Source organism: Salminus brasiliensis, chromosome 8, assembly GCF_030463535.1.
Source record: "Salminus brasiliensis chromosome 8, fSalBra1.hap2, whole genome shotgun sequence".
Lineage (NCBI taxonomy): Eukaryota > Metazoa > Chordata > Actinopteri > Characiformes > Bryconidae > Salminus > Salminus brasiliensis.
Genome location: NC_132885.1, coordinates 37,392,705 through 37,416,458, shown reverse-complemented (window position 1 = coordinate 37,416,458; position 23,754 = coordinate 37,392,705). Strand labels below are relative to the sequence as shown.

The window sequence follows — 23,754 nt, the reverse complement described above, 5'->3', positions numbered from 1 at the left end:
ATAGGGGAGGTTCACTTCATGTCATATTTAAGCACTTCTAAACAATTGCTGCATATTTTATACTCATATCATACCATTTTAATATGTTTTATATAAACTGTTTAAGCAATTTGTTAAACGTCATTCAAATAAACCCCTCTGCACTGAACCCTGTTCAATGACTAAACACACACACACACACACACACACACACATCACCATTGATTATCTGGTTTCAGTGGCTCCTGTCAAGGGTTGGGATCTACATCTACAGGAAGGGAACAGTCAGTTCTTGGAGACAAGAGCCAAATTGTGATGGCGACTGGGTCAGAACATCTCCAAAACATCAGACGGGTCTTGTGGGGTGTTTCTGATATGCAGTGTCCAGTCCCAGCCAAAAGTGCTCCAAGGGAGGACAACCGGTGAACTAGCAGCTCTGACTGGTCTGAGGTGTGATCGGTAGGCCAAAGATCAGAGTCTGCTCTTCTTACACACTTTGCAATTCTCAACTGTCAGTCAACCTGCCAGTCTGACAATCGGGGCTGGAATCAGGGTAAAAATCACATGTAACCACGGCTTTACAGAATTTAGAGGATCTTCTTGGCCTGCTTCTTCTAATGTCTTGGTGCCACATACCACAGGACACCTTAAGAGGCTTAAGAGTCTCTCAACAATTGTTTTGTTTTTTGAGTTTTGGCATCACAAAGGGGACCTATGCAATATTCTTTGTATGGCCACCAACTTTTTTTTTTTAGAAAAGGCATTCATAGAAAAGGTTATTGCAGTTGAGACACTGGAACATAGCTAGTGTATTATCCCGGAACCCAGAAACACCAAAATACAAAATAAGTTCATAATGTTAAACAAGAAGAAGCTTCCCTTCAAAGGCTGTAACTCAGTTCCTTGCCTATAACAGTCCATGAGAAAACAGTGGGTGTAAATCCCTGTCTAAATCTCAAATTGCTCCGGACTCTAAATTGTGCACTAAGTGAGATATTAAAGCCCCTGGGAACACATTTTGATATATTGAGTTTTTGTATAATACTAAACATCAGATTTTCCAACCTACCAAAACTCATTTCAGGAAGGGAGCACCAATCAACAACCAACCCGCCACCCCCGCAACCCCCCTCCCCACCACACCCACACATATATACATTTTCATGATGTATTCTTATTATTATACCTTAGGTGATTCTGTCTAATCTGGAAACCAATCAATGACATCAGAGGGGATAGGACGTGTCCGGGGGACAGGATGTGTCACAACACCGTCAGGGTGCCACTATCAATATGCGGGACAATCCTGTGAGGTGTGAGAGAGGTGAGATATCTGAAACTTGGGTGTTAAATGAAGCAAAATCAGAAAAGCACTCCTTGGACCTCTCTGAGAACAGTCTGGGTGTGGTCCTAAACTTCTAATGAAGTTTGTCTACCTTACCATGGCAATGCACACAGCCTCTAGAGAGTGAGGTGGTGCTTTTTGAACTTTCTACCTTGACATTCGCTTGTGATTTCACAGATCTTTTCAGGTTTTGGTATCTGTAATCTATTACCAGCCTCTATACAGATACACAACACCATGGAGCTCGCTTCGAGCTTTAGGCCTCAAACTTGGGCTTGACCTCATACAGGTGTGACATATCTGAACTACAGGAGCTTACTCTTTGGTTATCATCTTCCAGCTCTGAGTGGAGCTCGACCACAGAAGAGTACAGCCTATTTACACAATCCGCTACGTAGACCTAGCTCTGTTTGGTCTAATTTGATTGGTTTATTGCAAACAGCTGAAAGTTTAGCATTTTGCTAGCGAATAAACTCAATTTGCAGCGGGGGTCGAATCAGTTTGGTTCCTGTAATTGTAACTGCAACTTTTAATATATATTTACAAACGTCTGAAAATCTATAAATGGTCCGACACACAGCTCACGGCATCAGATTCAACGGTGGCGTTTTCAGTAAGGCGGCCTTTTCTTGTAATTTTCTGCAAAGCAACAGTAAACCAAAATCCAACAACAGCCAAATCCCCCACGCTAAATTATTGACTTTTACAGTGTTCATTTGTGTCCAGCTGCACATAAATGAGCACTGTAGGTGTTCATTCAATACTGGGAATTGGTGTGAAGAATTGATTTGGCTTTCAGATGAAGTGAAAGCGAATGGTTCATGATTAATGGCTTTTCGATTCTACATAATTGATAATTGTCGTGTCCCACCACAAATGTCCAACATGCCTTTCACCATGTCAATGGGGAGCATAGGTCATTTTCTTGGGCACCTGAATGTGGCTGACAACTATTTTACACACACACACACACACACATAAATACATATATATGTATATGGGGAGTGTGCTCCCCAGACAAAAAATGAGTCGCCTTGTGTCTTTAAGGTGGTAGTAACTTCAGGCTCCTGCAGATGGCACTACAGAGGATGACCGGACTACAAACACCTGCAAGGTGTGTGATGGGATGCATAGACTGAGAACAGGTGGTACAGAGCAGTGGATGTCCCCTTCAATGTGTGGGAAATGGGTGGCAAAGTAGATGTGTGAAGGAAGGAGCTGAATCTGCAGGTGCGTGGAAGCGTACGGTCATACGGGTCTACCAGCAGGACAATTACGTTCCTTCTTGGTTCCTGCAGAACCCTGCTTTTGCTGGTAGCTAGTTTCAGATGGTCCAAGTTGGTCCTTCATGTTCAAGGTTGGTTAAAAAGCTGGTCATCCAGGTGAAGGCATACCCTACGCAGGTGTGTCAGCCAGTTCACCAGCTTAGTTCTTGACCAGCATGGCTTATGTTCTCATTCGGTTAACCAGTTTGGTCATGCTGATCATATTAGTGGGCCTATGCGGTCAGCTTGGTCATGCCGGTCAACAAGCTTGCTCGTCAAGGGGGTCAAGCGGCTTGGACTAGCTGGTTCACTATAGCTTGGGTAGGTAGTAGCTGGTCTAGCTGACCAAGCTAGTGAACCAGCTAGTCCAAACGACCCATCCAAGTCAAACGAAAAACTGCACTATACTGGTCAACCCATTTAACCAGCTTCTACAGCGCGTAACTGACCCTCTGTCCGTTATCTCGCGGGCGACCGTTACCGTAATTCCAAGCGCCGTTTAAATTCAAAAGTAACAACAACAACAACAACAACAAAAAAGAAAACCGTTAACGGTCGGTTTGGAACGAGAGGTAACGTCGCGAGCGCGAGAAGTGCGCGCGCGCGCCTGTGAATGGAGTGAATGAGCGAGAGAGAGCGAGAGAGCGAGAGAGAGAGAGAGAGAGAGAGAGCGCGAGAGAGAGAGTGAGCGCGCGAGAGAGAGAGATGCTGATGACGGCGCTGTGGGAGCAGTGGGTGTCTTTAAGAGCCTCTTTTTCCCGCTCGGTGAGCATTCTGCCCCCTTGACGCCTCGCCGGTGGTAGTGGGACGCGCTCGGAGCTGTCGGGAGCCGAACGCGCTCGGAGATACGTTCATTTTTATTTTTTTTATTTTTTTGCCACAGACTTTAGGATATAATTGCCGCCCTCGGAAGCCTTACCGAGACACCATGGAGTTGCCAAAGTCGCGGTTGCCCTACGCCGTCAGCTTGACTCTGCTCGCCGTGCTCGGCTCAGCAGCGGCGGCTGCTCACTGTAAGTAGCGGCGGTTGGAAACCGTTTACTTTTGAATTTTGAATTTCAAATGTTTAAAATCCGACCGTTAACGTCCGCTGGCGCCACGCTCACGAGCTCACATCTATTATTATTCTGAATTGGCGTGATTTTCTTACGTTTATTAGACGTTGACAGTTTTGGTGGAATTTGTGGGCTGAACGTTTAGAAAGTGACCTTATTTGTGACCACAGTGCTTTCTCAAAACAGCGGGAAATCAGGCTAAATTAACTTTAAATTCCCTGAGAATACGGCAGGTGTGTGTGTGTGTGTGTGTGTGTGTTGATCATCGCACAGCGGAGAGAGCCCGAGTGTTAAAGCTGGCTGTTGTTTACGGGTAAGGCATGCGTGAAAAGACCCCCTTCGGTGTTAGTGCGAACGTGTGTATATGTGTGTGTGTGTGTGTGTGTGTGTGTGTGTGTGTTAACCGTGTTGTGTATGATGACACTGAGTTCGCAGGTTTGATTCAGAGCTGTCGAAATTGCTGAGGAAACCTCAGTCTCCAAAAAAAGAGCAAAACCCAAAGTTACTGTAGGAGGAAAGTGAAGAGTGGACAGGGACACACTGTTGTGGACACTGGCGTCCCCAACACAACATCATAATTCAACTCATTAGCCCTAAGCCATCAACCCAGGGGACAAACTACAAACTACTGGCGGCGGTGTGTTTTCGCTGTTTGCCGGATGGATGGAGAACTCCTGGAGAGCCGGAGCTCCTCTCTCAGCATCCTTCACAACATCAGTCCTCGGTGCCGACTTCATTTCCCTGGCCTTATTTCCATCCCATCGCATTAGAGCGGCGGTTTTCTCCTTTCATTGCTCTCCACAGCATCCTCGCTCTAGATGGATCCCTCCGGAGCGGTGATGGGGAGCTGGGAGAGGACAATGCGAGGTTGCACTCAAACGCTTCGTGCTCAGTGTGAGTACAGTATACAGTTACTGGCAGACAGGCTGACTGAGCCACGCTCTCATGGCAGACGGCATCTGAAGAGGCTAATAATGATGGCCACACATCGGCGAAGTACCACGCGGTGATTGTTCCCATGTCCACCAAGCACCTTTCTCAGAAGCCTGTGTATGGATGAGCGACGGAAATTGAAGGGCTCGCATGTAAGAATACCGATGCAGTGTTTCTAACCAGGCCTGGGACATCGCGGCACTGCCTATCAAATCAACAAGGATGGATTACACCAAACATTTGAGAAAGCATCAAATTTGCGAAGCACAGCTTTCGCCCCCAAAATACGACAAAACAGAAACTGTAAAAAAAACCTTCTCAATCATTCATGAGTGGAGCATGCTTACTAAGTACGGCCCGCGTCCCCCCGGCTGACAGTATCAGATGAAATGGCCAGCTCCTCTTAGAGGACAAGCAAATGGATGGTCTCAGATTTACCACAGAGACACCAGAATAAAGCCAGGGATCCATCATGGCCGTGTCATCTGTGTCAGGTGACAAAGATAATGGCCACCAGTGTCTCTCTGAGGAAACCATCCCAACATCTCGGAGAGGGATAACGAGGGGGTGTCCTTTCAGATCCGATGTCCCTGTGAAAACAACTACATTGACCTCTGGGACGTCGCTGGGTCCCAACATGACATGAGATCAAAGCCTGGTTTTGTCTGCCTAGGACAAACGGTGAAAGTGGGTTTCGGCATTTCGTGTTTCAAACTAGAAAAATATCAGTAAATTTTCGTTCTGTCATTACACTTAATTTCGTGACACCTACGTCTTTTATTGACGGCAAGTCCATTGCAGTAGTATGGCAGAGTAAGGACTGTGTGTTCGATGTATGGGAGAAATGACATGTCTATGCAAGTCATTGTTGGGCACTTCGGTGTGTGCGCCCCTTATGTTCGCACACTGCATAAATGCTTTGCCAGTCCAGCAAGGTTTTTTAGGTTAGCAATTACTGCAGCATATAGACACTGGATAGACATGGGACGACCATGTCCTCCTGCCAATAATAATGTGATCAGTGCCACAGCTGGAGTTTCAGCATTAAAATAACTGGGGCACTTCTTCACTTCTAAGCAGTTTCACCATGGTTTTCAGTTGGGGATCCATTAATCCTTCTGAAATTAATTAGAACTAGGCTAGTATCTGCGCATTACGGTTGTTTGTTAATGCCACCTTAGAATCCATTTCCCCTGCAGATTTCAGAGCGCAGTCATTTAAAGAAAGCATTTTGTGTAGAAAAGGATTTAGTTTCGAAACACATTAAACACTTTTTTTTCATTGCTTTGTTTTTTTTTAGTATAAGAAGATATTAAGAGTGGACTAGACACATAAGTAGATAGAGATTTTAATGTTATATGGTTTGTTTTGCTGTTAATAGAGGGGACAAATAATAATAATAATAATCATTCATCGAAAACTGTTGGGAACGGTTAGGCCGGGCATGATTTTAGAATGAAACTGTCCACATAGTTTTCCTTGTTAAAAGGTCTAATATTTGACCTCAGTACTTTTTAATAGACATAATAGCATCTAAGTATTGAAATCAGTGAACTGCAGAAAGTACAGGACTTTATTATTATGTATGCAGTTTTCGAAGCGTTCCATATCTTGCACCGTACATCTTTTAAGCATAAAAGTCTAATCAGTGATGCAGAACATGGTAGGCCTTTTTCAGAGTACTCTCAGTAGAGTACTCAAAAAGCACGCAGACCTGAATACTAACAATTTGTAATTATGCTCAGACAGCTGAAAATAAAGCCTGCCGACTCAGAATGCCGAGGACGTCGCAGAGGTTCTCACAATTTCATGCCTCCTGGACCCATATTGAGAAGTGCAGCTCTTGAAGAATCTGTCTAAATGACATTGCCACTAGGCGAGTTCAATAAGTATGACTGCTGCGTCCTTGCCCTTGTACTCCGTGTTTTCACTGGCGCAAGACTGTGGACAAAAGACCTTGATTCTCGGGTTGTGCTCCCGTGTTTACAATCAAGTTATCCGTGAGCGCTAGTCGCTGCAAATCTCAAGTGATGCTCCTGCCAAGTTTAGGTCATCTTTGCATTGATTGGGAACAGAGTCAGTGCATAGCTACGAGTGAACCTACGCTATCGAGCGGAGCGCATACATATTCATCCATCCCTTTCCCCGAGTCCCAGGTTTGATTGCGTGTCACAGCAGTGCTTCAGTAGAGCTGAAGTTAATTTTACATTCTAAATACAACTCGTCTCTCAGCGGGGGATGACGGACTTTTGACCAGAGCATTAGTGTGATAGAGTCGTTCATTTCAATGTTATAAGGTCAAACATAGGAGGCTTTTTAAAGGCAGTTCTCCCGCTGAGCGGGAGAGCACGGATTCGGAGCTTGCCGTGGGCAGAGGAGCAGCAGGGGACTTTCAGTATGGAAACCAGATTGCGCGGTGAAGCTTATGACATTCTAAGGTTGCTGTTGATAGGAGTGGCCTTTTCCCGCTTTGATTTGAGACCCGTTTGGAGGCCTTCTTAAGGTCAGGGTTAGGAGCTGTAGATGTAGCTGGTACTAGAGTAGTGCACAGAGTAAGCCTCAGCCAATGGATGCCAGACCTCTTGAGAAATTCTCATTGCTTCTTAGACGGAAAACTACATCGAAAGTATTCAGAGATAACCTTGAAGGGCGAGCTACTGGACGGAGAACCGATAGTGTCAGACTGTACTGTAAAACAGACATTCCCCAAGCTGATTTATGCTGTGTGGGCATCAGAGTATAAAGTGATTGATTTAATGAAATGTTATTCCTCTAAAATGATACTGTCGCTGGTGTGGTTTGTAGGATGAGACATTGCACAGCTAGTAGGAGATAAGAAAGCTGAAAAGCTGGCTGTTGCTGACATTTATATAGCCTAGTTATTTATTGATCTATGGGTTTTGTTGATGGCGTTTCATTTCCTTAGATAGAATGTATTCCCACTTAAACGTAAATATGGATTTTAATGTTTTTAATTGTTGTTTAATAAGTTCGTTTACACAAATGAATAGATCTACTAGGGAGCAGTTTTGTCCAAAACTGGTTAAATGTCCCATGTTGGTGAGTGCAGGTTTTGAACAGCAGCTCCTACACTCTTAGACTCTTAGGGTGTTTTCACACCCTGAAAAGTCCGGACCGTGGTCCAAACCAAGGTTTGTGTTTTTGTTACTTTGGATTACTTCTGGTCCAGTTAGCTTTGATTGCACACTGCACTGAAGAACTTCGCATTATGCACCTACGGCCCCACGTCATCACCTATGTGGGCTGAATTTTCCCATAATTGACACTGATTGGTTTGTAGAAGGACATGCGTCTGATGTTGGCATGTTGTCAGTTCGGCGGGTCGCCTTTCCCGGATAAAATGAATGAACAGGTTAATTTGGCCAATGCTTTCTTGCTAATATTATGGTATTTATACGATCTGCACCAACTTCAAACTAGTTCAAATTCACCAAATGAATGTGCTTGTCGTGCAGCAATAATATTGTAGAAGGAAAAGATGGCAGGCAGTTCTGCGAGTCTTGGCAACATTTCTGATGCCTTTCCGGTTATTTTTCTTCTTCTGTCGTCTAAAGGTTGACGACAGCCTGCTTCAACATCCTGTAATTGGTCTGAAAGTCTTCACACTGCAAACAAACCAGACCTTGGTTCAGTTGATTCAGACTGAGAAATTTTGGCCAAATGGTTCGGACCGTGGTTTGCTGCACCTTTCACACCTACTATTTTGGTTTGGACCAAACTGAATAGTCCGGACCAAACAAGATAGGTGTGAAAGCACCTGTAGACTAATAAGAGAGTTGTATTTGGCATAGGGATATTTCCATAAATTTATTTTTCTTATATAATTCTTTTTCAGTCTGTGTGCCTGAATCTTGTCACATGTATTCTTCTGTATTAATTAATTGAAATTCTGCATTTTATTAGGTATTTTCCCAAAGTGCCAAATTTCCCACTTGTGAAATGTCTATTTTAATCAGTAATACATGGTGTGTTTCTTCCTAATAATTAAACAGGCTGTGTCTGTTATTGCACCGTAAAGACGGTGCGAAGTTTGGCTTGTTAGCCCTGTAATTAAATCAATTCAATACAGTTCATCAAAGAAGCAATGATCAGGCAGGTTTAGATTCTATATATGGACTGTATATATAGAACCTATAGTGAACAGTATATTTTGAAGTGTTGTTACGTACTATATTACGCACTATACGTTCTAGCTCGAGCTACTGTGAATCAATGCAAACGTACAGAACGTTGGAAGGTCAGTCCTACTGATCACGTGGCTTGTAGTACAGCTTGCACAGATGTTTACTGTCAGTAGACTGATCAGGAATAAGCTTTCCTTAGAGGCCTGTGTGGCACTTGTTCATCTGCTCCTTATAACCCTTTTAACAACTATAATCTATCTCTTAAAGAGTTTCTGGCCTTATGTAAGCAGATAATACCAAACCAAATCCTGCAGTTGGATTCAGAGGACACCAAACTGAATCCTAACCAGGCCAACACTAAAGCCACAAACACTAAAATATAGTTTATTTTATTGATTTATTTGCAACCATCCATTCATTAATAAACATTAATAAATTATACTAAAGGACCCCTGAAGGTTCTAGTGAAAAGGAAAAACAACAGGTGATTTTGTTCCGACAGTGAGGATATGCCATAATGTGTGTGTAATGTATACAAAGTGTTTGTTTAATAAGTTTACATTTGATAATTAGTTTAAATCAAAGGACCGATCCATTGGCAGAACCCAATTCTCGCACCACCGGTATTCTAGGCTTCATAAACCAGGATCAGAGTAACCTACAGACATCATACACATATCATAGCAAACAGTAAGACGGGGAGTCTATCTAACCAGCCCCCCTCGGCCTGTCATCAGCTCTCATCCATTAATCCAGCTTGTCTTCCATATAAGGAGAACCAAAAAGGGAGGAGCTGCTAGCTCCTCTTTAGTCTCACAGACTTTTTCAGAAGATTTCAGAAGAAAGGTCCTGAACCCACAGTTATTCATTTTAGTGACAAATAAACAAAAATTTGGTTCATTTATATCTGTGTTCATTTGTTATAGTATATATATATATAGATTGTCAAACCTGATGCTGAAGTTCATGTATCTGTATTGGAACAAAAAAGATTGAGCGGTGCATCCCTAATTTAAAATCAACAACTTGGACAAGATCCACCTGGATTACCATTACAGAAAATACAAGTACAAAAATATTTCCCAATACTTTTGCGTAATACACATTACATTACAAGACATTTACACAATACACATTACAAATCACAGTATTTGGCAATGTGTGAGTCACATTTTCAGGATGTGCAATGTCATATAAGGCAAATTAAATCAGGCATGTCACGCTACTACTTGCTTGGTACAAAAGGAAAATCCACACTGTTCTCGTTATCCATCTACCAAAAGCAGATTATATCTGCTCAATATCATGTATTTTACTCCAATGCTGAATCATTGACTACTCTAGAAATCTAGTGAAAATTAGTGAGAGGAAAAAAAAAAAATATATATATATATATATATATGTAGGTTAATATATATCACAGAATAACAACACATCGCAAAGTCATTTTTTTTGTAATATCGTACAACCCTAATTTAGACACATAGTATTGGATATCCGAATAATTAAAAACATTTACTTACACATTTTGCTTTTCTCTAGTAAAAATAGTCAGAAATATTGGTCAAATGTAAAAGCTACATTCTTCTATTCTTCTAAATTTTACTTCTATTGATCTTCTATCTATGGGGTTTTTATAATGGCTATCAAAATGTATAATAATTCATCAAACATTACAGGCTTAACTCATTAAATCTACACCAGGAACCCCCCCTATGACCAATGCATGGGCTCAGTGCTTGGATGCATGGTCAGAGACATATTTCTAAAGCAAGGCTTGGAGCTCAAATAAATAAATAAAGTCATTTTGATGTAAACCAAGATGAAAACAGGGAAATGGATGAGCAGAAGCATAGCACTGTAGACATCACTGACTTGATGCAGATTCCCTTGTTTCCTCTGCTTTAAAGCTTAATGCAGTCTGAAACGCAGAGCTGAGTTTTTCTGTGAAAGCAATATCCTTTGAGAGTTACTGACACTAAAACGAGACAAGCTCACATACTGTATTTTTCTCTCCTAAGCTTTTCTTTCTTTGAATGCCGCATGCTGTCGAATGCCGAAGACTGTTTTACACTCCTTTATGTGCCAGACTTCTTGCAGCATTTCTGCTTGCTGCTGTCGTTAGGAATGCAAAAAGAGAAGAAAGGTTGTTTCTCTTTCAAATGTCTTTAATAGTACATGGGATTCTTCTTAATCCAAAGGAAGTCACTGACCTAGTGTTCTTTGTATGCTGGGGAAGAATTAATACCTGACCTACAAGACATGAAATGAGTCATTTGAGGACACTATTGCATGTGATTTGAGTGTATTACTGCTTACAGGTCAAGCTTTCAAAGCAATTAGACTCATTTTTGCCTTCCACCTTCATGTGCACCAAAGCGGTTCGTGCTTGATGCAATATTGCAGTGTAGCTTTAACTGGTATTTCTCCACTGAAGATGTGGCTGTGGGTCTCGCAAAGCTCTCTATTCTTTTAGCGTTATCAAAGTTACAGGAAATGACCAGCAGTATCTCTTCAAGAATGGTTTTGCAGACCAAGTAATAACCTTCTAAGGTTGCCTTTTCTTTGCCCGTAATGGACTTTTGAGGCGGTTGCATTCCAATTTGAGAGAAGTCGAGGCAAAGGGACCAGCCAGGGTCTTGACACAGCAAATTTGTGGCCTCTCATTACTGCTGTGTTTTCATCAGATAAGTTTTGCTGATGGATTCTTGAAAATTATCTCACGACTCCATAATGAACCAGCCAGCTCGCTTCAGTCTTGGCTTAGCAATTTGTATGGTCTAGCATTAATCACGCCTGTGCCGGACGAGTTGCTCTCATTTCGGAATTAATTATCGGAGATGCGCTTTAAGTTACGGTTCAGTTCCCCTGAAGAAAGAGAAGGATGGCCTCCCGCTTTCCTGGATGTTGTATGTAAGGCCTAAGGTGTTGTTTCACAGCTTGAGCGTTCTTTCACACAGCCACTGCACAGTTAAAGGGATCAATTTGACAAATGTGGCCTTTATAGGCCTTTTAATTCTCAGTTGAATTTCCATTACACCAATAAGCAGCCACAGGAAGTGCGAGTAGTCCTGTAGTTCAGTTTCTTTGTTGATAAATTACTTACTAGAGTACATGTTTGTTGGAGCATAGGAGTTATTACAGGGCTGTATGCTTGCTTTTTTAGGCTGGCAAGCTAGCCATCCATCCATTGGCACAAAAGAAACCTCAGTAGTGCACAGACAAATACTTTTGTATATAAATACTAGAGTTTTAAGTGAGGGGTGGTGGGATGTGGCTGAAGATTGGGGAGCATTTGCATATGTTATAGGCTCAGACCAGAGTTCTGACCGATGGTTTTGTCTCTCTGAACCAAAGATCTCATAGAATTTCTCCTGAGCAAATTTTCTCAGTTTTCTCAGTGTTGAATTTGAGTAAATTCATTTTAGCCCTCTGTATGGCTCAGCTCTCCGTTAGCTCTGTTCTGCTTGGCTCTGATCCCTTTGGTTAAATGGGCTTTCACACATGACATCAGTGTTTCACATGAGAGAGTCTGTGTTCCCCACACAATATATTATGTTGTTGTAAATGTTGATCATATTTAATACTTACAATTCGTGATCAGCGCACCCCAAACTGGACTGTGAGCAGATGGGTCACGACACCTATCAACACAGAATACTCTCATCAGTTAAGACCAGCCGGAAATCAAAGCACCTTCCATAACTGTCCGGAGGGGACATCAGTAGGATGCTGAAATATCATATCATTACCTGCATCAGCCTCTAATGTACTGACTGCTTTGATCACTGACTCCTAAATCTACAGTATCATTTGAACAGCTTGTCGGCTGTTTTTCCTCTTGCTATTGATGGCAACTGTAATTTTGCATCAAATTAATATTGACATAATACTTGTTGGGATTTCAGTTTCTGCTTACTATTTACTTCTATATCAATATCATAATTCAGATTCTGTTTTTGTCCAATGCTGTGTTCAGTCACAGTCTAGGGCTGCAACAAAGGACTATTTTGATTATTAGTTGAATAATCTCAATTATTGAACCAAATAATCAATTATTCTGATTATGAATTGCTAAATTACTCTAATGTAGCAATCAGCTTTTAAATTCGGCTTGAGGTTGTTTTATGCATTTGCTAACTAACAATAAAGACAAAGATAATTAGCTTAATTAGAAATTCACTGTTAATGAACTTCTAATATAAAATCTGAATAAAACTCTAATATATTTTTTCTTTAAAATGTAAAAACCAAGGACGTTCACCAGTTTCCTCTTAAATTAATTTCTCATAATTTTTCGGATCAGCAAAAAGGAAAAAAAATACTATTTAATCTATTTCCAACAAATAGATTAAATGGGACAAATGTGCATGTGTGCACCTACCAATACTAGTAGGTATATATTAGTGGAAAACCGATCCAAGGTAGACGCTCTAGATCTGTTGTTACAGCGGTCTAACTTGAAGGCAAGTCAAACTCAGTCAAACAGATGCAACTGATTTCATTTTTCGTGGCGTCTATATTTATCTTTACACAGATAGTGAGCACCGTCACACAATCATTCATCAGCATTGCTCAACAAGACATTTTGGAAGGGGTTTATATTGATATTCTGGGTATATATTTTTATTCTGAATTATTTACATTTGATTTATGTTACACAGATACTGTAGGCGAATGCAGCTTTAGGAGTCTTGCCAAAGGGCTCTTATTAGCATAGTTTAGTGTGCTTGCCCAGCCCGAGAATTAAAGCCTAGACCAGCTACCATTATGTTGACGACTGAGATCTAAACAGAGGAACTTCTCTGTTTATGTATGTGTCTGCAAATTACTTTGTGTCTGACTGCTTTTCTTGGGTCAGTACAATGCATGACTGACAACAGGTGTAGACTTGCTCTGAGAGATAATGTGCGTGGTGTGTGTGGCACATTAGAGCGAGAGAGCTGTGAACTCAAGGTGAAGTAAACATTAAGTAGAAGAGGAGTAAATATCATTTAAAAGTACAGGCACTCAAACCTGCTGTTCTGAATGGGGCTTTTTAGACAGGGCGTAAATAGGTGCTGTTGAGCTGGACCCTTGAAGTATTTTGACCAAAGCAGGCCACATTTATTTCACTAAGACCCCAGGGAACTCCTGTTAAGAGTTTCATATGTATGTCCTCTTTAAGTATGGCCATGAAAATGCGGCACTCAAGCAGCACAGTGTTGATCATATGAAAACAGTGGTGCCTCATAGGCCACTGATGCCAGAGGGAAAGGCACCACTTTGGACCACTTAACCTCTACAATGAAGAGGTCACCTAATACAGTCCATTCCACGATGTCTTGCTAGTGTCATCCCTGCCAAGGGTGGTTATTCCCACTATTAGGTAGGTGGTTATACTACCCTGCTATGACTGTGCATGCTGTTTTAGCTATTCCATACTGGTGAAGTGTCACTGGTCTTTCGCCCCCTGTCTGTAAACCGATGAAGTGCATGTGGATTACTGAGTTAGAACGTAACCCGGGCTTTGAAGGGTTCATGCAAAGTGACGTTCTCAGCAGTCATGAACACTACTATGGTGGCCTTACAGCAGTCTGTTCTGTTAGTCCCAGTTGGTGTAGTTCAGTCAGCCTCCATCCTTTGATCTATTATTCTCCTTCCTTTTATGAAGTTATGAGCACTCACTTCTAATTTTACATGGGCGTTCTCTCCCAGTGCACTGTGATCAATGTTATTTCCAACACCCACATGTGTTTGAAGCCTCATAATTGCCTAGTTTTGCACAGTGTTTTAGGCACTGTGTGGAAGTCTCAGTGGATCATGAGAAGGTGTTGAAGCATTCAAGTGAATCATGCAAGATGTGTATATAAGGAAGTACTATATATATATATATATATATATATATATATATATATATATATATATATATATAGGAAGTGAATGCGTTTAGTCACTAGCTTAGTATCTTCACACAGTTAGTATCTTATTTCCATCTAAATTGTGTTAGGACTATCTGGGCTTCCACATAAATTGGCACTCACAAGTTAGGGAAGTCACACTCGGTACATCAGCTGTGATACAGTGGCCATGCAAACTCCACTTTTCTCATTTCAGTAAGCTGACATAAGTGGATGCTGTGTGTGTGTGTGTGTGTATGTGTGTGGTGGGGGGGGTCACAGCATGTGCCCAGCCATCTGGGGCCAATAGGATACAAGCACCCTGCCAGTTTGCTCTTATGGGAGTCCTACTCCCTCTGATGTGGTGCTCACCAGAAGCTAATAGGACAATAACCCAAGGCCTCCCTCTCACTGTGAGGAGTACATGGGGCTAATAACACTGGGAGTGTTGTATGGACACTATGAGCAATAGGCCTTAGTGTCCATATAAGAATGATTACAAGAAGGATAGATTTAGACCTTCCTTCAGTCAAAGTGTGTTTGCAGCTCTTTAAGCTACACAAATAAAGCAATAGTGGTTTTATAAGCAGGAAGGGTCTCAAGAACATAAGGTTTTTTTTTCATAATTGGCATTGTACATATTGTACATTACTGTATGGATAAGTTAGTTAAGGTAGTAAATGGGATCATTCCAAGAAGATTGTTGGTAGCAACATCATTGCATCTAGGATTGGTTTAAGCATGTTAGGAGAAAGCATATCATTTAAAGTACATTATATGGACTAAAGTATTGGGACACCTGCATTGGCTTTTATGACATCCTGTTGTAATTTTATAGGCATTAATATGGAGATAACCTCTCTTCCCCCTTTCGCAGCTCTAACAGCAGGTTTGAGACTCATTATTATTAAAACTTCTTGAGTCAGCAGAGCGTTGGTCACTTTTATGCACTATGCCCCTCAGCACTCAGCGACCCCACTCTGTAACCTTTTGCTGTGGTTCCTAAATGCTTCCACTTTTCAGTAATAACACTCACAGTTGATGGTGGAAGATCTAGGAGGGAAGACTGTTTTGCAGTTGAAAGGGTGGCATCCTATTACAGAACCACGCTGGAATTCAGTCAGCACTTTATAACCACCCTTTCTTTTACTAAAGTTTGTAAAGGCAGACTGCATGGCTAGGTGCTTTGTGCAAGGGGGTCTGAATGAAACACCTGAATTCAACGTTAACATTAAGAGGTGTGTCCCAATACTTTTGTCTGTATAGTATGTTTCTGTTCATGCTCTGTAAGGAAAGCATGAGCTGCAAATTTACAAGTTATGTATTTTTCTTTCTTGAAATATTCTAAATGTTTTTTTAGATAGATTTGGCTGTTCGATCAGAATTATTTTCCAAAATGGGAATATCTTTTATAAGCATTTAATGATCAAAGATTGCAAATTATTTTAATTGAGCAGTGTGTATTTATGTTTAAAATAAGCTCTTGTAGATTAAATTTGCTTCTTTAACAAAATCAGCATACTTTTTTATTTCTCTTTAAACATAAAAAATCCTAAATAAAACTAAATTAACAAAATGAAATTAGTAAATAAAAATTAAATAAATAATTTTTTTAATAAAAATATTTGGATGTAAACAAATAAACACTTGCGATTTAGATTCTGAAATTTAGATAAATAAATACGAATATTTACTTTTTAGGTAGGTTTATCTACATGCTTAAAGTTTCTTTATTGCTTTATTGCTAAAGGCAAAATCAGGGAACTGTCAGTCATACACTGTAGCACCCTTTATTATTTTAGTGCTGCCTTCTTATGATTTTAATACGCCTGCATGTTATTTGGCTACTTTCTTTACCGGAGTGTGTGAGAACGGAGATCCTGTTACAGCGTATAAGAAAGCCCTTTAAACCAGATATTTATCTTTGAGGTTAATCTTTCATGTGGTTGCAAGACAACACCTTCACCGTTTCAATCTTCAGGCTTAGAGCAGCCCGAGCGTTCCACGAGCTTCTCACACACGCCTTTTCTGCTCAGCCGCACTGTTCGAAAGCGACAGCCACAAATACAGGAGTTCTCCATTCCCAGGCACTTCACAGGACTGCTCATTTGGGTTCCAAACAAGCCAAGAGATTGAAGCCTATCTGAGCATCTTCTTCGGCCTGGAATGAGATAAGGAAAAGAAGAAAAGGCAGAAGAGAGAGATCTCCACAGGGAGACAGAAGGCAATTTGTCAGCGTTATTGAGCCAGATCTTCTTGTAGAGTGATGTTTGTTTGGGTGAGGAGCGGGCAACCTAATGAGGAGATAGAGGGATGCCAATCTACCGTTAGGCTCTGTGAGCGGAGAGGGTACACAGTAAAGGGTGTTTGGAGCTATTAAGCGGAAATGCTGACAAGTAATGTTGACAGATGATGCGAGGCAGAGCGGCCAAAATCAAATGCAGCTCATTGCGGTTAAGAATGGGCTCCAGTGGTAGCAGACGCTCATTTCAGAAGGCCGTTAATATTTTTTCGGCCCACCCCGACAAACCACAATGCCATGCAGGCAACAGTGCTGTGGTTATTACCAGTTATATGACATGTTACCTGCTTGTTTCCTCCAAAGCAGAACTGCCTGCTGTTTATCATCACATAATTAGTTCACTGAACGATGCTGTCCTGCTATCCTCATAAACCCAAGGATGCTCTCATGGTGCTGAACACGAAAGAGATCATCAGAAGTCCAGTAAGAGAGTGGCCTCTTCCGCAGGAACATGGTTTTATGTCTATGTGATTAATGTGCATCTTGAAGCAAGGGTCACCCGCCTCCATTTCTAAAGCTAGCTGGAACTCACTACTGCCCCAGTGCCCTTCAGTGGCTGCCTTTCTCATTAATTCAGAGCTTCACATGAAACAAGGGCCGCCTAGAAATAACCAGTCAGTGTCTCCGAAAACAATGCTCATAAAATAATGGTACATCTGGAGATTTTGTTTGCGTAGTGAAGCAGTATCCTCTGTGTCAGTTTGTCTCTACATGTCATGCATCACAAAAAACTAGTTGTGAAAAGCTCGGCTACATCTACAGCAACCTCTGCGAAATAGCAACAAGCCAATCTGTCCTTACGCTAATGAAATAAAGTAAGATTGACCTCTCTAGTTGGAGTCCTGTTACTCTGCTGATTGCTGACTTTAAGTGACAGTACAGGGGTTGTGTGTGTGTGTGTGTGGGGGGGGGGGGGGATTTTTTTTTAACATATCAGCCATTTTGTTTGGAGGTCAAAAAGCCCAAATGTTACAGTGGTCCGACACTTTATGGCATGCCAGCTGCCACCAGTGTCTGCATTTAATGTGCTGACAAAAGTGAAATATAATTAATGCAACCACCAGGCTCACCAGACTCCGGCTGAGTCACCGCTGCAGTTGGTGATCTCATTTTGCTGCACGGACAGTAAGAGTCAATGAGGCTGAAGATGGATGATTTCTCATAGATGTCACAACAGATAGGGAGCTTGAAAGGAATCTTGTTTAAAAGATGCTAACGTTGCTAAGAACAGGCAAAAATTCATCGAGGCCTGAGAGAGCGAATGAGAGCAGGCTCTTGGGTCTATGAAAGCTTTCTATTTAGCCAAGTTAGTGTCTTTGTTAATCAGCTTAATTTAGTGTGAAATGTTTGAATAACAATATTTATTTTAATATAAGTGACTTTTTTTTACAAGGACAAGTAACACTTGTATCCAGCAGCATTTGGAAAGACCACTCCACCATAACATTTAAACCACCTGGGTGATGTTGTATAGTTCCCCCTTGTGCAGCATCAAGGCCTTCACTCAACACACCATTAATAAGCCTTAGGCACCCATGATCCTATCACTCATTCACCGGTTGCCCTCCCTTGGACCACTTTTGGTAGGTACCACTGCATACCTGAAAGATCCCATGATGGCATGATGTTTTGGAGATGCTCTGACCCATCACAGCTCAGCTCAGATTCTCACGCCCGTCTATATCTCCTGCTTCTAACACATCATATCAGAGCAGGTGCCATTGTAACCAAATGATCAATGGTATTCACTTCACGTCAGTGGTTTCAGTGTTCTGGCTGATGCATCGCACCCACTGGAGCTCTGCGGTAGGTCAAAATCCTGGCAAGAATACACTTGCCAGGCAAATCCATGATCAAACCCAGATCATGCAAAACAAGAACCAAAAACAGATAAAACCAGGAACGCCAAGGAAACAAGGAAAACAGCATGCAATGAATAGTAATATCAGAGTGGGGCCAAACTGGATATATTCCCACATCAAGGATGCAAGAAACAGCGAGGAAGTATTGCTTTTCTTGACCATTAAGGCGGCCATGTTTTATAAGATCCTTCAATTTTCTTCGAGACCTTCAGCCACCCACCATCCTTCAAGCTGAGTGGAAAACTTTACCTTAACGGCTGAAACAGCCGTTTGTGGGCAGATGATGTGGTGGAAGGGCTTGTAATGAAATGCAGTGTAATGTGAGAAATTGAACACTGAGGAGAAGCCTTCATATATCAGGACTAGCAAGTTGATCAGACTGTTTCTGCCCTGTAATTTACAAGTGATCAGATCGGATTTGCGTGTCCAGACATCAGAAACATATCTGCATTGGTCTGTATCTGTTGCGAGCGATGCAAAGCGACATAATTTGAGTGGCCTGAGTGGCCAGACTGTCCAGACCGAGACGCATCTTTACAAATCCGACTGTAAACGCATTTCAAACCACCTAGAAATGTGGATTGGATTTAATTAGCAAAAATCCAGACTGTCAGAAATCTATCTGGTTATGCCAAAAATCAGATTTGGACTGACGGTCTGAACATAGCCACAGAAACTCGGATATAAACTGAAAAAGAGACCAGAACTGGTTGCAGATATGTGTGATAATGAATGGGTGGAGCTAGAGTAAGCCAATCCAAGATGGGCAGGTCCAAGTAGAGTCCAGTAATAATATACATTTTAATAATTGAAGAAATCATAGGCGCCACAGGACTGTTTCAGAAGCATTTACTAAATGCAACAAATACAGGGCTGGAGAACATTAATAACAAACGTTAGCCAGCAAGCCAGCTAGCAAGGTCCTAGGAGATAATATTTGTCAAGCATGGCAACTCCACCAGATACAATAAAATCCACATCTGGAATATCATTTCCATGAAAGGCCTGAAAGAGAGATTGAGTGAGCGATATGGAAAAACAAAGCAAGGGCGAGCTAGAACAATATCAAGATAGATAGAATGAGTCGCAGAGAAAGAGGCCAGGGGGATTTGCTGGTGAAAGTGGGTAAATGGCTGAGATAGGGATGCGAGGAGATAAAGACTCTACGAGTGTGTCAAAGAAAGGTTGACGTGTAATCTCCGAGGAGCATGTTTTAATGCTTTTGTTTTTATCAGCGTAATGGACGCGAGCAGATAAACGTCTGCTTAGACATATAAAAACAGCTTGATCCTCTTCACTTCCCTTGCAAATCTGCATTAGAAACATCTGCTGGGGGGAAAAACGATCTAAACGCAGTCACATCAGGTCGCACTAACTCCCATGCTCTCCCTCGCCATGGCCCTGATGAATTTATGATGTTATGTTTGATATTGTAACACACTGATGACCCCGGTGATTTGTCATTGGCTGCCTGAGAATACACAGCCTGTCAAAAGCTTGGCGTCTGATGAAACAGGAAGGTTTCGTAAACATGAAACAGCTGTTCACTTATACTGTAGGCATGTGCTTTGGTATTAAGGTTTTACCTAAATAACGATTTCAGCTGAAAAAGCACATCTTAAAAATCTTTTACCCCAAATTTTGTTCTAATAGATCAAAAATAAGTGCTGATTAGAGATGACATCAAAACAGGGGGATAATTACTTATCTGTGAAGTACTAAATAAGATAACAAATAAGCTGCCTGGACAAAAAACTGAGTCACCTTATGTGGGTTGTACAATGTCTTGTACAATGTGTGGAAGATGGGTGGCAAAGCAGGTGTTAATGATTGGTAAAAAGGAGTGTTTGCATTTGGGCGTGGCCAAAAACCACAGTGTGAAGGAAGTAGCTGAAAATGGAGGTGTATTGAAGCATACGGTCATGCAGGTCTACCAGCCGTGGCAGAAATCACAGCCTACAGGAAATTCTCATCAGAATTGTGGCCGAAAGACAATACAGAGGGACAAACAGGGACTGCTGATGTGTTTCATGGCTTGTGAAAGAAAAATAACAAGGAAAGAACACTCCGTAGAGACCTGCGGACCATCAACAAATGGAGCAAAGTGGCACGCAAGAGGCCTTTGCTCACTTCTGCTCAAGAATGAGAAGAACTTAAGTAAAGTGAAGTGGTATTTTTGCCACTGCTGGTAGACCCGTAGGACCGTACGCTTCCATACACCGGTAGATTCAGCTACTTCCTTCACACTATGGCCTTTGCCATGCCCGAAATCATTCACTTACCCTTCCAATCATTAATATCTGCTTTGCAGCCCGTTTTCCACACATTGGACAAAACACTCACTGCGCTGTACCTCCTCTTTCCAATTTACGAGTCCCGTCACACATCCCGCAGGTATTTATAGCCCGATCATCCTCGAGCAACGCCATGGTCTTGTGCATAGTGACTTAAACTTAAAGAACTGAACCCTAGTCGGCACCAAGGAAGGTAGACCAACCGTCTACCATCCTAAGAGGCACACCCAGATGGCCGTATCCCTCATAGACAGCAATCTAGCCATCTAGCCATCTGTGGCCTGGATTCCAGAGGTCCTCAGACTAACTGGCCTCATTCTCATGGATAGGATGGCCTTCCCTCTAACCATCATCACTCAGCAAAGTGCTTTCCAGCATGGTCATCTGTTCTGTTTGCTGATGCAAAAGAAGTTAGTTAAAGACAGTTAGTGTTTTCCTTCAACTGTGTTGTTCTGTTCATGGTTCACGGTGTTCTGGTCGCAGCTATTCGTAAAGCAGTTGGTTGACTTCACGGATCTCAGACCCTGACCAAGCTGGAAGCATCTGATAGGGGGTTTCCCAGTAAGTGGGTGAAAATTAGAAATGGCTAAATTGTGGAAAAAGAAAAACGAGCTTTTTCCAAAGCCAGTGTCCCCAAACTTGTGAGCGACAGGAGGAACGCTCACTGCTGGTCCTGATCCAGCTGCGATTCGAAGCTGAACGATTGCCTCCAAGTGAACAGAGCGCCTGGCACACAGATGGCTAGAGTACAGTGATCATTTTAATCACACGGCTGCCAGTTACGGCCCGCGTCCTCGCCTGCTCTGTTCCGGATTAGTGCGCGCTTCATGCAGTGCGTTTGCTAACAGCAAAGGAACAATGAAGAGAGCCGCCCGGCCCTCTGATCCTGGATCAGCGGAGGACCAGGAGCGCAGACACGCTCGGATCTATGTCTTTCTAATCTGCCGCTTCGTGCTGAAGGCATGATATAATCCTAAACCACGGGATTAACTGTGGACCTCAGAGAGCACGCTGAGGGAGCCAGCGACACCACTTGCTGTCTTTGTGGGACGCCTGCCTGTCCCCTTCAGGGCTTTCACGTTTGGTGTGGGCTACAATTTAGCAAGAGCCTCCGCTAATTTCTTCAAACGTCTCTTACTTTCTCGACCACTTCGTTGTCATGCACAGATTATTATAAGCAGGATTCGATGGCACGGCATGCAGGCACGCAGTCCTGCAAGCACCCTTTCAAACTGCCACTTCTTCTGCAGAGACTAGACCAGCTGTTTCTCTAATTAAGCCTTTCTAGGAGACACCTTACTGCCTTTTGACCTTGCTATCGAATGCCATCACTATCTGCCTGCGGTAGGTCACAGATCTTAGGCACATTGCAGAAGAATGCGAATTAATTACTGATGTCTTAGAGGTGGAAGACAGTTCTTCTTAAACAGCCTGTCTTATACAGCCCCTCTTTTCCCCAGACTTAGAGAAAGGTCTTCAACTCTTTTCTGTTGTGCAGGGATCTTCACTCTACTGCCACAAGCGAGGGAAGAAGCATTGTGTTATCTCTCTCTGAGAGGTTAAGCTAAACACCTACAGATGAATTAATTACTCTCTCTGGGTTCTGTCATCGTAGATAACCCTTCACTGTCCTACCACAAGCGAGGGAAGGAGCACATATGAGTGTGTTCTAACTTGTTGGCTTTGGTGGGATTGCTCTGTCAGGGCGGCTTGTTAGAGCAAGCGCTAGGTGACTAGGTCTCGATCCATTTCTGAAGATGCCAAAGGCATCTAAAGGCGTCTGAACAAACCAAGTGCAGGATGTGATTGGTTGGTTGGTGTGGCGCAACAGATAACACCACTACCTGCCAGTGAGCTATTACACCACGTGGGAGACTGGGGTTCAATACCCGGTCTGGGTGACTGTGCTGCGCTACACCAATAAGAGTCCTTGGGCAAGACTCCTAACACTACATTGGACCTCCTCTGTAATACGAGTAACCTTGTAAGTCGCTCTGGATAAGAGCGTCAGCTAAATGCCGTAAATGAAATCAAATGAAATGAAATGTGATGTCACAAGATGGTTGTTATTGGCGTTCTTGCAGCTAGGGTTGAGCATGGGTGAGTCTCTGTAGACCTGCCCACGTTTCCGTGCTTTAACTTCTTTGTCTGGTGATTCAGTCTAGCAGGGCTGTGTCCCAAACCACACACTACCACAATACTACACAGGTTTTTTTAACACTAGCCCCCATTACAGTTGCCTTCATTAGTGTAGCCTCAGTAAAGTAAAGACGTGCGATGCAGCTATAGTAACGTAAAGTTTTACGAACTTTTGTGGGAAAAACTAAATTTCCCCTGTTAGTTATTGCATGGATCAAACAAGACCATACGACTCATTTTTTCCGATCATTTTGGTTCAGTTGCAAACATGTATATCAGTATGAACGCAAAGTATTGTAGCAGCGGCGCTGATACTCACAGTACTGGTATCGGCAATAGAGATCACCGATACCATGAAGCTTACTGACAGACTACTTTTTTTTTATACTTTATTATGAAAACAACCAGTAAAAGCCAGTCACATTACCTTTAATAAAGTATTAATACTTATTATTAGTACTTTTCTATTCACCTTTCTGTTTGTTTGCTTTTTTAATTCGGAAACCAAAAGTTTCAGCAGCTTGTTTAAAGGAAACACACTGAAGTTTAGTAGCTT

General features: G+C 42.2%; 1 protein-coding gene across 1 annotated transcript in view; it reads left to right on the top strand.

Annotated features, from left to right (window-relative positions):
- Window positions 1–3,280: 3,280 nt before the first annotated feature.
- Window positions 3,281–23,754, top strand: part of LOC140561353 (contactin-associated protein-like 5) — a 149,921-nt gene continuing 129,447 nt past the window's right edge. Inside the window, exon 1 of the mRNA XM_072686510.1 lies at window positions 3,281–3,602. Within this exon, the coding sequence (XP_072542611.1) occupies window positions 3,518–3,602 (85 nt within the window). The 5' untranslated portion in view covers window positions 3,281–3,517. The remainder of the gene's footprint in view (window positions 3,603–23,754) is intronic.